Source organism: Lepisosteus platostomus, chromosome 21, assembly GCF_059453375.1.
Source record: "Lepisosteus platostomus isolate fLepPlt1 chromosome 21, fLepPlt1.hap1, whole genome shotgun sequence".
NCBI classification, from domain to species: domain Eukaryota; kingdom Metazoa; phylum Chordata; class Actinopteri; order Semionotiformes; family Lepisosteidae; genus Lepisosteus; species Lepisosteus platostomus.
In genome coordinates, this window is record NC_142631.1 from 2445623 (window position 1) to 2460180 (window position 14558).

Genomic DNA, 14558 nt, shown 5'->3' on the forward strand with positions numbered 1-14558 from the left:
GGTGTGTGAAGTGAGTGAGGGAGATGTGCTCGACAGAGACAAGTGGAGAAGAGCAACCAAAGCAGCTGACCCCAGGACAGTCTGGGACTGAGGCTGGGAAAAAGAAGAAGAAACAGACGAGGATAAGACGTTATCACGTACGGGTTGTCATGCTAACACCCCTAGTGGCGCACACAGCAGGGCTTGCCGGGCGAAGACAAGGCGCGCAGGGTTTCCCTGCCTCTGAACGTGGGTGGCAGGAAGGAGAGAGAGAGAGACGGGCGTCTCGGCGCCTGGGCAGGCTGGCGCTGCAGCGACCCCTACCGTCTGCGGTCAGGACTGCGCACAAGCGGTAAAGATGACGACAAATCACGGGTGGCAGTAAATGAAAAAAACCAACGAAAACCGAAGGAAATGTGTCGTTTTGTGAAACGGTTAGTGGAAGAAAACAAATCATTTTCTAAGCCCCTACTACGTCCTTGTATGCCCCGTTTAAGGCGACATAGCCTTTTCAGAAAGATGCGAATAATTACAGAATTATAATTGATTACAATCGATAACATGACCCAGTGCGGTACGTTTCCTACTCTGTCGGACAATTTCGAACTATGTAAACCGAACTGTTTCGCGCATCCCTGGAGACCCCTGGCTGTTCCACGCCGTCGTACCCACCTGGGTCGTGAAACGGGACCAGCACGAAGTTCCGAATGGGCCGCGTTCTTCTCCGGAGACTCTTCTCCAGGATCCGGGAGGCGCCCTCCACCACCTGCTGCAGGTCGTCGTACATGGAGCCGGTGACGTCGAACACGAAGGCCAGGCTGGAGGAGCCGGCGCCGGCGGCGGGGCCGGGGCTCGGTTCCGACCCGGCCCGGGGCAGCGCGAGCAGGGCGTGCGCGCAGAGCAGGAGCAGAGCCGCCTCGCGCGCTGACCCGGCCGTCGCCATCGCGCGTCGGAAACTGACCCCGATAATCACTTCAACCAGTTTTTACACACATATGTATTTAAAAAAAAACCCCGACAACCTTCAGCTCAATAGCAAAGATGCTCCTTAAGGTATAAAGCACATCTCTAGAAAAAAAAAAAGTCTCATCGGCCAAAAGTAGTACCTTGAACAAAGCTTGGTAAATTCTCCCCTCAGAAACAACATATAAACAAACGTAATCCTCTTTGTATTTTGTGGGTGCGGGCCTATCACGTCCTACACACAAATGACCAACTGTCTCCACAGATAGGTACGAGTTCCCCCCCCCTTCAATCACGTTTCAGAAACCGCAGCCGAGAGGGAGCGACGCGTCCTGACTGGAACTCCCCTGGAGAGAGAAAAAGTTTACTGAGCTCCGGGATGCTGGGGGCGGAGATGGGTGTTAAAAGGGTTCAGATGAGTAAGACCACTCTTTTTTTGTGTGTAACCTGACCCCAGGAAAACCGCCCGCTCCCCCCCATCAACACACACACACTGTCTCTCTCTCCTTGTGCTACAAGTTGTGGGAGTCCCGTCCCGGTCCCGCGTTTCCCTGCGAGCAGCTCAAACTCTTGGTTAGAATCATCAATCTCTCTCTTTCTCCAAGAAAAAAGAAACCCACACGAACCTAAAACGTGTCAAACATTCGCTAAATGCGGCGTATCCCAAAGTCGTCCATCATCTCCGCCTCGCCGTGACTGGAAAACGTCTTTCCCCGTCAAGATCTCGACTTTGTACTTGGGACGGAGTAGCGTTTCGAGGGGAGACTGGAGAAAAGCTCAAGGAACTTGTTCAGAGGGATTGAGGTTCCGTCCCCCCCCCCAAGACGTAGTGGACTTCACCGGACCAAACCGCAACACCCGCGAAGCCCCTCTTAAAATGATTGCAAAAAAAAAAACGACGGTCCAAAAATTGTTTCAACGACCAGAAATGTTAAACCGTGTTGGGGGGGTAAACCAGGTTTTGGTCATCTTAGACAAGCAATATGGATCAAAACTTCGAAATGGAGGGGGAAAATCACAACAGAGTTTCTCATTTTAGACACAAGGAAAAGTAAAAGCTTAGAGACCCACCTGGGGGCCTTCCCCCATCACAGCGGAGCCAGCAAGCAGTGCCCCCCAGGGAAGACAAAATAGATCAACAGCCGCGGACATTGTTTTTAAAGAAAAAGATTCGATTCTCACGGCCACAGAAAACGACCACGATGAAACCGAGAAGGGTCGTGATATAAACTGGACCCCGGGAGGACAAACTGAAGGTCTCATATTTAAGTTCGGGTTCGCGAACTCCAGTTTTTTTTTAAACTCCTTACGATGCACAAGCACGGCAACTGAAAGGGGCACAAGGCCGTCCGATTAAACAATCAGAGATCAATTATACAAAACCCGGCATGGACAAACAGGCGCCTTCATCTCCCCCCCGATTCAGTTGTGAATTTGTTCCCCCGATTAGGTTAGTTTCCCTGAAAAAAATCAAGCGAGGTTTCCCATCCACCTCTCTACACCGCCCCCTGGTGGCCCTGTTTTGCAAGTGACCCGACAACCGTCGCTCGCTCCGGGTCGCTCAGTCCTAACGGGTCCAATTTTACAGCTTCTGCGGGTGTTCGGACGCCGGCCCTTCGGAGAGGTTCGGAAAGGCTTAGGCGCTGGTATACACACACACACACGGAGTAAAGATTCGTCTCCACTGAGAGGGGGGGGGGAGAAAACAGAATCAGAAAAGGAGTCAAACCAGCAGCAAAGGAAGGTCCACTTTGTGTTTATTCTGATAAAATATTGCTCGCGTGTGAATCGGGGCAGCACTGACAACACATGCACATGTGATCTTGCTCACGTCTGCGGGACTCGCTTGTTCAGTACAGGCTCAACCACTTAACACAGCAGAAAAAAAAAATACTGACAACACTGACATGCAGCTTTGGCGCAGACAACACGGTGACAGCCAGAAAACAGCCACACCAGGCATAGAGAGCACAGGACACATCTTCTGTTTCAGACAGGAACCCTGGACTCTTCGAAGGCCTCCCCCCCCCCCACCCCCACAGAGCTCCCCGTTACCCCCCTGGCTCCCTCGGTTTCTGGGATTCAAGCTGGACATCGAAACCTGGACCCTCCAGTGAACTACTACTGGAGAAAAGCGTGCATCTCTCGTCCCCGACAGAACCTCAGCATTAAGTCAAGTTTGCTCTCTGGGACAAGTAAGGGTCTCTGTAATCTGAGGCTAGTTTAAAGGGTGATTAAAAAAAATGACAAACGTTTGGAGTACAGCACAGACTGCTACAGGGGGACTCGACCCGGAACCCCTCCATTCCAGTCCTTCAATACAACCCTGCAACACAAGGGACTCTGACGGACCAGTCGCTAGAAAAATCACCGTGCTGGAAACCGGGCAGGAGAGTGTATTTTAAAGGCCCGTGCAGCCCTGCCCTGTGCAGGTACGAATAATTAAAGGGGAGAAGGGGGGGGCACTAGTACCCCTCAAAGCATACTGGGATTGAACCAAGCCTGCCCTTCAGTGGTGAATATCCCTTCTCCCTGCGTCCGAGACGCGCAGGCGTGTCCGAACACAAGGAAGGCTTCACCACTAGTGGAGGGCCCAGCTAGCGCCTGTGGTCGTTAGTGGTCGATTGATCCCAGGATCTCATCCAGCCCTTTCTTGAAAGAAGTCCAGGGTATCGGCTCCAACCGCAGGGCAGCTCGTTCCAGACTCCCACAGCCCTGCTGCTGGGCGGGGCTGGCCGTGCTCCGACGTGACTCATCAGCGATGGTGGATGTCGATGATGCTGATGGCCAGAATCGATCTCGGAAACAGTGGTATGATTCCGTTATGCAGATAGCTGGAAGGAAGTGGCCTCATCCGTGATGAAGAGTTTATTTTTAAGCCTGGAAACGAGTCCGTGGCCAAAAATCAACAAGCAAAGCTTTTGGCTGGCTAGCATACAAGATCCAGAATGTTCACATTCGGGAATCTGAGTCTTTAAACGGCTTGAAAACACTGAGCTCTGGAAAACAATCTCTTAATTGCCCTCCTCCTGACATCCTGTCTAGGACTTGTTCCCTCTCCGTGCCCTGTTTCCAAGACAGATCTCCACCCCCCAGCACCTTTCTGCTCACACCGGGATGAGAAACTGGGATATATTCAGCCGGATCCACAGCGATCAGTTCAACCTCGGGCCGCGAGGCCGAGCAGCTCAGCTCATTTCGCTGCAGAAGAGAGAACGATGCTGGCGAAAACCGAAAAAAAAATAACATCGGCACCAAAATTCGGTCTTCGGGTTAAGGATTGAAATGGACTCCTGCCCCAGGCCCTGACAGCAAAAGGAGTTCTAGAACCTGCATGTAATAATAGAGAAATGTCCTCAATGAGCTCTGCAAACCTCCTGGCAGAAGCTACAGGCCTGAGAGGGGCTGGCTGAGATTGAGGTGCCTGGAGGTACAGAAAGTGACCATGAGAGACCCTGAGGCAATCCATGGCCATCCATTGTCCAATCACTTTCTCCAACTCAGGGTGGCCGGTAAGCCTATCCCAGCAAGCAACAGGCACAGGGCAGGCCACCCACCGGACGGGACGTCAGTCCGTCGCAGGACACACACAAACTCGAAGCAGGCCTGCTCTTCTAGGAAACCGATAAATCTTCCAGCCCTGTTTTTGGACTGTGGGGAGGCCGCCGGTTGCCACCGGGAGGGAACCCACACAAACGCAGGGAGAACGTGCAAACTCCACACAGACAGCACCTGAGGTCCAGCACCCAGGGCCGAAACAGTGTGATGCAGCAGTGCTGACCACTGTCCCACATAAACGCTAAGCAGCTTACAGAGCGCCAAGTCAAAAGCAGCTTATAAAATAAAGGAAACTTCATGCATCAGTGCTGAGTGTTTGTTACTCAAAACAGTCATCACCCTCCTCGCTGCCACATGCTCTTGTTTATACAAAGCAGTCAAAAGGCATATTTGCATCACATACTCTCCTAAAAAGAACAATACAGTTGTCTTTTGAAGGGGCTTTTTTTTAAATCTACATCTGGCAACCAAATCAGTCTGGATAACCCTTTCCTCCTGTCCCCAGAGATCCCACCTCTGCGAAACAGCACTATGAGACGACAGAGGGAAACCGAGAACTGCGCTCAGTCTCCTCTCAGTCGTGCAGTAATTCAAATCTCCACTCAGGAGCTGGGGGGGAATCATTTCTCTTGCTGGCCGTTCCACCTTGCGACGAGATAAAAACCCAACACCGTGTTCAATCACCGCGGCCTGACACCAAGGCACAGGGCAGCCTGACAAAGCACCGCTGCTGAATTAAACATGTTCCCCAACTCCCGGCAGCAGGGAGAGGTGGCCACAGGCCCCAGAGCGACAGGCGGAGGAGTTTCAGATCAAATCCGAAGACGCCCCGCTCAAGACGACAAAAAGGACAGATGAAAAAGCAGTTTGTGTGCACGTGGAATCTGGATCGCCCAATCAGCTCATTTCCTCACCTACGGAACTTCATTACGGCAAAAGACAGACCAGCGGAGCCAGTCTCTCGGTATCTCTAACATCCTAACACACCAGTCGTCCAATCCACTTTTCTCAAAGGACCTCAACAGAGCCCTTCACCGTAAAATCAACCGCCTGAGCAATTCAGCAGCCGATGGCTACGATCCACGCTGCGGCGGGCTGGCGCCAGGACCCGGACCAGGGGGGTAACGCCGTGCTCTTGGAAAGGCGGTGCAGGGAGGGTGAGCCAGCCTGACAGAGGGAGTGTGCAGGACTTGGCCGGGGAGCAGATGGGCAGGGCGGGCGGGGTCTCTCGCGAGCAGGGGCGGTGTTGTGGAGCAGTCCCGGGGGGGTTCCAGACGGCTGTTCACCCAAGAGAAGGGCTGAACGGATCCGGTCCAGGTGTAAAGGGATCGATTCCCCCCTTCCCCGCTGCCTTAAGTCGCAGGCGATTTCAGCGGCGATGGAGGACTTGTGGACGCCCTAGGGTGCGCTAGATCGGGATGATCCGGCAGTCGCTCGGGAGCACCGGGCCCGTCCACTCCGTGACGGGACGGCGCCGCAGCCATCAAGTTCGCTCACGGCTCCACCCTGCCCGGCGCGTCCAGCGGAGAGGCCCGGGAAGGTGGGAGGCCGTCTCGGTGCTCCGTGCAGGAGCAGGAGGGAGCAGGCTCTCGGAGGGGAGGGGAATTAAACACACGATGAGGAAAGGGGGTCCCCCTCCGTCACACATCCGGGGACCCAGGAACCGGTTTTGCAGACGCACAAACACACACAAGCCTCTCGAGCTTAAATAAAAGAGGCTCTCACTGCACACGCCAGCGGCATGCCTGGCCGCCCGGCCTACTAACACAGACCCAGCCTGCTCTCGTTTCCTCCATGTTGGTTTAATCGAGTATGGGGGGGTTACACAAGACGGCACAAGAGGAAAGCACATTCACAAGTACAGGAAGCCAGCGTGCTCCAGCCCCTCTTCCAGGCGCCTGTCCTGCACACGGCCCTCTGCAGCTCCAGGGAAGCCCCCCTTTGCAAGTGTTTCCCATGATCTTCCTCAAGGGGCGCCCCCCACCCCCACATACACACACACACTCCCCACCCTCCACCCCTCGGAGCTCGCGGAGGGGCGGGCCCATTAAGAAAAGAATTCCACGGATTTGAAAAAATAACACTTAATCTCGTTCCACGTGAGCACACGACACTTTTCGCACACAAAAAAAAATCATCATAAACCCCCAGCGATGCCACGTCAGCGGATTCGGCCACTAAAACTTCATTTTTAAGCCAATATACATACATATATATATATAAATGATACATATAAATAAGATTTTCGTTTTCGCACTCCAAAAAACAATCATCATCTCCAGCATTTATAAGCATGATCGCACTCGTGTATTTGTAGCGGCGGAGGTGTGATTAACGATGTGCAGGGGCCTTCACTGCGCGTCACTCCTGAGCAACAGAAGGGATCAGTCTCCTTCTTCCCAGCAGCCCCCAGAGCAGGCAGGTCATCGCGTCTTCCTCCATTTTCTCCCCCCCCCCCCACCCAGTTTGTTTTTGGCGACAATGGAGACGAGTGATCGACAAGTGAAGGTCACCCCCTCTCCCCACCCCACATCCCCGATTCCAAACCCCCACCCCCCACAGACACACACGCACACACTTCCTCTGCGCAGAAAGAAGGCGAAAACGATGTCGGCCTCTTGCAAGAACGAGCATGATGGCACTGGAGCGGGGCGCTCTGGGATATCTCTGTGCGAGAGAACACAAAACAAAAACAGAGGGCAAGATTAGTTCATCTGGTGTACCGCCATTTCACAGTTATAACGAATCTGGCACAATTATAAATGCACCTATTGATACAGCAGGAGTGAAGAGAGTGAAGTGCCCTGCTCAAGAGTGAGAGCTGTGCCCCATTTGGGATTTGAACTGGCAATCTCATAATAACAGTGCCCACTACTGTGCCCACCAATTCGAGCACAGTGAGCTCAGGAAAGGTTCAGGCTTTCCCAAATTTCTTTACAGCAAATAAAACAGCATCCAACATTGTAATGCGGAGTCTGCCATCCTTGCGGCTGACATACATCGCCAGGAGGAGAATGTTTTAAAAGGAACGTAAAATAAATTAAAATGGATTTTTTGTTTGCCTAAAAACCCGGAATGTTACTGAACACACAGATCTGGGAGCAGGAAAAACAGCCATCGGACAGATCCTGAAAGGAAACTTGGAGCTCGGGAGCACAGATTCCTGAACAAACGGCTACAAAAATGAGCTGTGATTCTCTCAGCGCTGCTTCAGCAAAAAACAGCAAAGCAAGTACTGGCCCCCTGCGACTGAAACAAAGCCCCTTAATTATCATCAAGAGCAATAATTCCTGATTGTTAAATTATGCTGAGTTGACAATGACTCCAGCTTTCCGATAGCGCATTCATCCTGGAAACTGCTGAAAACAAAGAAAATTAGCAGCACAGGGGTGCAGATGATTATGCCTGCCATCGTATCTTTTAATTCAATATGGATTTACAGCAGGTGGCACAGCAGTCAGTGCTGGTGCCTCTCAGTTTGGGGGCTGGGTTCAGTTAACGATTGTGCATCCGTCTGTGCGGAGTCTGCATGTTCTCTCCTTATTCATGCAGGTTTTTCTCCGGGTAATCCTACTTCCCAAAGCCACTGCTTGCAACTCTGACTGTAAATTGTCCCTGTGCTGTGTGTGTGGGCTCTGTAAATCAGGTGATGTCCCACCCAGGGTGTCCCAGAGCTGCTGCCCTGTACTTCCCAGACAGGACGATAAGTGGCTGTGTCCCATCCCGGACTGGATGGGGACACTGCTCTTCAGGGCTTCGCTGTTGTGGGTAAAGAGCAATGCTCTTTCTTTATTTCTATGTCAGCAATGGACGTAGCATTGTAACAGGAAATCAAAGACCTGAGCATTTTTCCCCCATGCAGCAGACAAACATCCTCCCAGATGAGAGGCAGTATATTTTACAGGCCTCGGGAGAGCAGATGGACAACTGGCTTCTCCCTCCCCTGTCAGCCAGCGTCAGCGTGGCAGGAGCGCAGTGAGACAGGCTGAATTATTTACGACCCAATTGAATGGGCCTTTCAAAGCTGCCAAACGGCCCTTTTAACGTCCTGCTCAGCTCTCGGGGTCCGGCTTTGTGCAGCGCTTCTGAAACAGCAGCATCTGAAAGGAGGAGGTGCAGTGCAGAGGGGCTGGCGCAAACACACACTCACTCGCACGCGCCCTCGCACGCTCACTCGCACGCTCACTCGCACGCTCACTCGCACGCGCACCGCAGAGAAGGAGAGGCTGTTAACAGCTGTGGCAATCAAAGCCCGTGTTCGTACTTTGACTAATCGATTAACGAAGGGATCAAAGTGACGACAACGCCACCGAAAGGTCCACAACGAAGATGAACAGGCTGGACAGTTTGGCACAAGAGCCTGAGACGTTTCTTCAAGGGCCAACGGATGATAGTCGGTTTCATTTCAGTTGAGCTCTTAGGGGTTAATCTGTATCCCTGTCTTTTCTCTCTCATCCGTCTCTTGACTGTGACTTTTTGTGAACCAAAGCTGCAGACAGTCTATAGCAGGGGATCCCAGCTCTGCTCCTTGAAATCCTACAGTCTTTTACATTTAAAACATTTGAATCTGGGAGGAAGGGCTAAATTGGCCCAATTAAGCTTCAAACTGGATTGATTCAACATCCCTGTAGCTCATAAACCCTGGATAACTTACAAAGCCATTTTTATACAGATACAGATGTCCAACCACATTTATGATCAGAGATCAAGGTGCAGTAACTATAGCATCTATGTGTGTTTTAATACCTCTGACTGAAGTGTGCCTAAGAGTGCAAAGGGTTAACAGACAGGAATACCCAATAATTCTTGGCTGTATCTGTCAATGTGCCAGTGCATTCAATGCCAAATGCAGGAGTTTGAAGAGAATAACCACTTTCTTTCAGTCTTTTGCATTTAGGGCAATTTAGACAACAGAACATTTTAGAGCAATGCAGTCTATAGAGCCATATATGCAAGAAAAAAAATGTGAAGATAACATAGCAATTTCACTTTTCCTGCACTTCATTTCCGTCCTAAAACACAGTCATGCCATTAAATATTCTCTACGTTTTCTACGACTCCTAACCCTAACCCTAGCTAAGGGTTTGAGCAGGTTAGGGTTAGGGTTCAGATTTTCTTCAAAAAAGATTAATACAACCCTCTCCTCATTTATGAGGAAAATAAAGTTACTAGCATCAAAACATTATCTCCAAAAAGACTAAGCAACCTTTCCACACCAAAGGCAACGTATCACCAATGGTAAAATCCAATTTTCGGAAAAATATTGTGTTGTTGGAAATTTCATGCTGAGTGGTGCTCTCAATGGACGTGGTTTCAGGGTTCAACAGGTTAAAGAGACTTAGAAAACCTGTTGGATTCCAGATCGCAAGGACCAGAACTGGAGAACACCGATCTAGACCTTAACAAGCGAGTACTGCCTGCACTCTACCCACCCTTCTGCCCCCTGGTGGACACTCACTGCAGCGCAGCCTTCACTATACCAGCCCGTCGTACAGAGAGAGGGCCTGGACAATGGACGGGTCAGCCTTGGAGCCCTCCTGGAACTCCTGCAGGGTCAGCTTACCGTCCGCGTTCTGCCAAGAAAACCAGAAAAGAGGCGTTTCCGGCGGGCCAAACTCTCCACGATCAGCTGGTTGGAACAAGATGCGGTCCTGCTTCAAGCTATTTTTTTTAAGAACTCCCATCAAGATTTGAGATTTTAAAAAATTGTCAATGACTGCATTCCAGAATTAAGACTGAAGATCTGTATCTTAAACAACTGCTGCTTCACAGTCTCAGCTCTGTGTCGCCCTATTCTGAAACACCGCATCGCCGTCTGCAGCTGGGTGGCCGAAGAGCTGCATCTGTCCCGATCATGTGCCTGCCCTGATTTCTGGCTAAAAGACTCCCTTTCCGGGCATTCCTCTCTCCGAGAAAAACCAAGAGGAATCTATGGAGGGGGTTCCTCTGCTACATGTACTGAAGACTCACTCTTCCCATGTGCTCAGATAAAGGCCTCCGACCTCGGCAACCGCCAACTCAATGCACAGAAGGGAGGTGGCCCAAACACTTCAAGCTCGGCCTTGTGCAGGAGCTCAGAAGCGTGAGCCTGGCCAGTAGCTGGGTGGGAGACTCCTGGGAAAGCTGATGTTGCTGCTGGAAGAGGTGTTAGTGGGGCCAGCAGGGGGCGCTCACCCTGCGGTCTGTGTGGGTCCTAATGCCCCAGTATAGTGACGGGGACACTAGACTATAAACAGGCGCCGTCCTTTGGATGAGATGTTAAACCGAGGTCCTGACTCTCTGTGGCCATTAAATCCCAGGGTGTTTCTCGAGAAGAGAAGGGGTGTTACCCCGGTGTCCTGGTCAAATTTCTCATTGGTCTTTACCAATCATGGCCTCCAAATAACCCCCATCTCTGAACTGGCTCCATCACTCTGCTCTCCTCCCCAGTGTGAGCTGGTGTGTGGGGAGCGGACTGGCGCATCATCCAGGCGGGGCTGCACATCATCCATTACCTGTTAAGCGCTTTGAGTGGAGTGTCCAGAAAAGCGCGATATAAGTGTCAGGAATTATTACCTAAAAGTGCCAGAAGAGCTGGAGGCAAAACTAGACAAAGTCATTATTTTCATCAGCGTGGTTTGAAGACGGTCAGACCCGCGTACGTGCCACGCAAACTAAACCTGACGGCTCTGCGTCGCTCCTGCCTTTAGCTATTCCAGTGAGCAGGAAGGTGAACTGCTCCTTCACGAAGTGCCAAGCTCTTCGGGGAGCCGGGGGCGCTGAAAATAGATCAGCACACCTCCCTAGGCACGGGCCCGAGTCTGCCTGTCTGTGCCAGGGCTGAGAGCTCTCCGATTGGCTCTCCCTCCCATCAGGAAAGAACGCCTCTATTACCGCCGTCTGACTCCGAAAGGAGACAGACCGCCGTCCTGAAGCCAAGAGGAGAAAGGAAAAATAAAAGAGGCCGCAGCCGTCTCTCCCGCCACCTTTCTGAGGGAAGAGATGCGCCGCGGGCACTGAGCGCGCGTGGCGGAGATGACGCTGGTCACGGACCCAGGCAGAAATGAAGGCATCAGAGCCGATCTCCTAACGTGAGACAAGGGTGGCATGAAATAAAGGCGCAGAGCCTCTTGAAGAGGGCGCACGGTCTGGACAATATGTGCAGCTGGAGTTTGGGGGCTGTGGTCAAGAGGAAATGCACCTCGAGAGAACCATCGTTCAGAGCGTCTGGCCATCATCACTGACCGCCACCACCGCGGGCTGCCTGCCTGCCCCTGCAGGAGCCGGCGGGATTGCACCGAGGGGGGCTGCAGCACGTTCAGCGCTGTGCCTGAAGACCCGCAAGCCACTGTGCAGGGCTGGGCCAGGCTGAGCTGAAGTGGGCCAGGCAGTGGGATGGCGTTTACCTTGTCCATCATGGCAAAAATGCGGTCGACCCTTTTCTCCGGCGTGTTCTCTTCCTCGGGCAGCTCCACAGTGTTCCCCTGGAGAGAGGGAGAGAAATGCTCGCTTTTTTCTCTTTTTTTTGCTGTGTCCCCCCCCCGCCATACGCCGTGACCGGCCCCACGGAGATCTGTCCACCCAAAGGGCAGGAGTCCGGGAGAGACCTGGGAAACCTCGCACCCTCCAGGGACGAGAGGGCTAAAACTAAAGGATGCTCCCAGCTCAAATCCGAGCTCTGCCACCGACTCGCTGTGCATCAGCCTAAGCGAGCAGCTCGTTGAGCTCCACCCGTCAGATAAGGTGTAAAACTGCAGCCCTGCTCTTACTGACTGCAGAAGCAGTCACTGATGAACAGTCGTCCCTTGTCCCTGTTGCAAAGCACACTTTCCAGATCCTGCAGGTATATCAGTGGCACGAAGTCAGAGTAAATGTACTGACCTGGCACTGCAGGAGGTCTGTTTTGTTCACAGGACAGTGTAGGTTAAATGGACGCCAATTTTGAATTTTAGCATTTAATTTTTTTGGAATGGCAGGATGGTTTTAAGCCAAACTTCAACAGACAACTGCAATCACCTTCCTCCAACAAGCACGCAACGTTTCGATCCCTCAGGGCATGGTACTGCTGTTGGAGAACCAAACCACAAGGGAGAAACAAGGTCTCCAGCTCATACTCACCACCATCTGATAGATGGCGTCCACAATGTTTAACATCTCGTCTCGGGTGATGTAGCCATCGTTATCGAGGTCGTAAAGCTTAAAAGCCCCTAAAGCATCGAATAAAGGAAACAGAAGAAAGAAGAGTCATTTTCAGTTCAACTTGAGAAAACATGGATATTAAAAATGAGAAAAGCCCTGGTCTTGGACTACAAGTCTTTTGATGAAGAGACCTGACTGGCATGCCTTTACAAACGGCCCTACTGCGCGGACAACTCGAAAGAAAAACTTGCCTCATTCCTCTCCTGCGCGTCACCTGTACGTCAAGTCTGGGTGAGGGGGTGTACGAGAGTGTGTGGGGGCGGGTTGTGCGTCGGATGAAAATTCCGGCTTGGGTTAAAACGAATCCTGGTGGACCTCATGCCTCCCCCACACCGCGGCGATCACATCACAGCGAGCTGCTCCAGCACGAGAGGAGCGCCTTAGTTCCCAGCAAAATTCCGAATCCACAACACGCTCTTCCAGCAGTGCACACATCTCCAGACGCTTTTTCGCCGACTGCGATAGCATGCAGATGGCTGGCGACGCTGGGTTAACACTAGAGATGTGTGGAGCACATCAGGGAGAGTGAGAGCAACGCGCTCTCCGGATTAATTCAGTTTAGCATATTGCAGCCAGGAGGGACTTACTGAAATCATGATTCAGACGGCATGATTGCTTTTAATCACTTGATTTCAGTAAGTATCTGTAGCTTGCGACCTATTTTGATTACCGAGGTAAAAAAAAAGTCCTGGAAATACTGTTGAATGCATTTTTATCCCTAGCACCGAGTCATGAATTCAGAATCACTGAGAGGTTTGTTATTAATTCATTTTGTTACACAATTAATTTTGTAAGCAATTAATTAACTGGGTCCCTCAAGGACTTCATTGTTAAGAAAACACTCCGTTGCTATTTTAGGATCGTGCTGGTACTGATCGTAAGACGACTGGAATGGGTTGTACACGTGTGAAGTTGATTTAGAAGGACTTTTTAAAAGCTGCGCAAGGCATTAGTTTGAAAGGACTCATTTTAATAACAAAACCGCCTCTCTGATAAACTTCTCTCTCTGGGATCTGTGGGTGCTCACCCATCTCTGGAATGAAACATTTTACAGGAGAATAATGAAAGTTTGAGCATGACTCACCCATGCACCAGAGACACTAAAGGAATTGGAAGCTGGTCAGAAAAAGTTAAGAAACAAAAACTAACGGAGAATTCGGCTTAGAGGAGCGTTCCCTGACCTGTTCTGACATCGATCGCCACCTGGAGGCGGAATTTGAAACATCGCTGCAGAGCGAAGGCGCTGCTCAGCTGCGCTTCCATCTCAACATCCCACCCCCGCCCGAGCTCCACGCGGGAACATGGCTGCACACAGCCAGGCGCGGCAGAGCTCTCGGATTTTTGAGAAGTCGGCATCGGCACGCTTCACCACTCTGCAGCTCACACCTGCCAGCTCCGCGGGAGCGAGCCTGGCCCGTACCTGGAGGGCAGACCTCCTGGGAAAACTAAGGCTTGTCCCGGAGGAGGTGTTAGTGGGGGCCGGTAGGGGGCGCTCACCCAGCGGTCTGCGTGGGTCCCGATGCGCCAGTGTAGTGAAGGGGACACTTTAAAAACTGAGGTCCAGGTGCTCAGTGGTCCCGAAAAATCCCAGGGCCAGGCCGTTTCTCAAAAACAGTAAGGGTGGTACCCTTGTAACCTTGGCATCCTGGCCAAATTTCCCCCTGGTCTTTACCAAACATGGCCTCCTAATAATCCCCATCAGTGAACTGGCTCCATCGCTCTGCTCTCATCCCCACTGAGAACTGGTGCGTGGGGAGCGGACTGGCGCACTCTGACTGCCAGGCAGATGGGGCTGCACATTGGTGGCGGCAGTGGGATTCCCCATTACCTGTAAAGCGCTTTGAGTGGAGTGTCCGGAAAAGTGCTATATAAAGTGTAAG

The 14558-nt window shown here is 51.8% G+C and overlaps 2 protein-coding genes across 5 annotated transcripts in view; both read right to left on the reverse strand.

The window, feature by feature from the left end:
• The window catches only part of hmcn2 (hemicentin 2), a 73796-nt gene extending 71458 nt beyond the window's left edge, over window positions 1-2338 (reverse strand). For both annotated transcript variants that reach the window (XM_088614797.1, XM_088614796.1), the window contains exon 1: window positions 652-2338. In XM_088614797.1, the coding sequence (XP_088470923.1) occupies window positions 652-922 (271 nt within the window). In that variant the 5' untranslated portion in view covers window positions 923-2338. The remainder of the gene's footprint in view (window positions 1-651) is intronic.
• A 3945-nt stretch (window positions 2339-6283) lies between these two features.
• LOC148643852 (neuronal calcium sensor 1) overlaps window positions 6284-14558 on the reverse strand; it is a 31221-nt gene continuing 22946 nt past the window's right edge. For 2 of the 3 annotated variants that reach the window (XM_088614826.1, XM_088614827.1), the window contains 4 exons: window positions 12598-12686; window positions 11886-11963; window positions 9933-10073; window positions 6284-7167 (listed from right to left, as the gene is read on the reverse strand). In XM_088614826.1, coding sequence (XP_088470952.1) covers window positions 9975-10073; window positions 11886-11963; window positions 12598-12686 — 266 coding nt within the window. In that variant the 3' untranslated portion in view covers window positions 6284-7167; window positions 9933-9974. The remainder of the gene's footprint in view (window positions 7168-9932; window positions 10074-11885; window positions 11964-12597; window positions 12687-14558) is intronic. The other variant, XM_088614828.1, reaches the window with a different exon arrangement.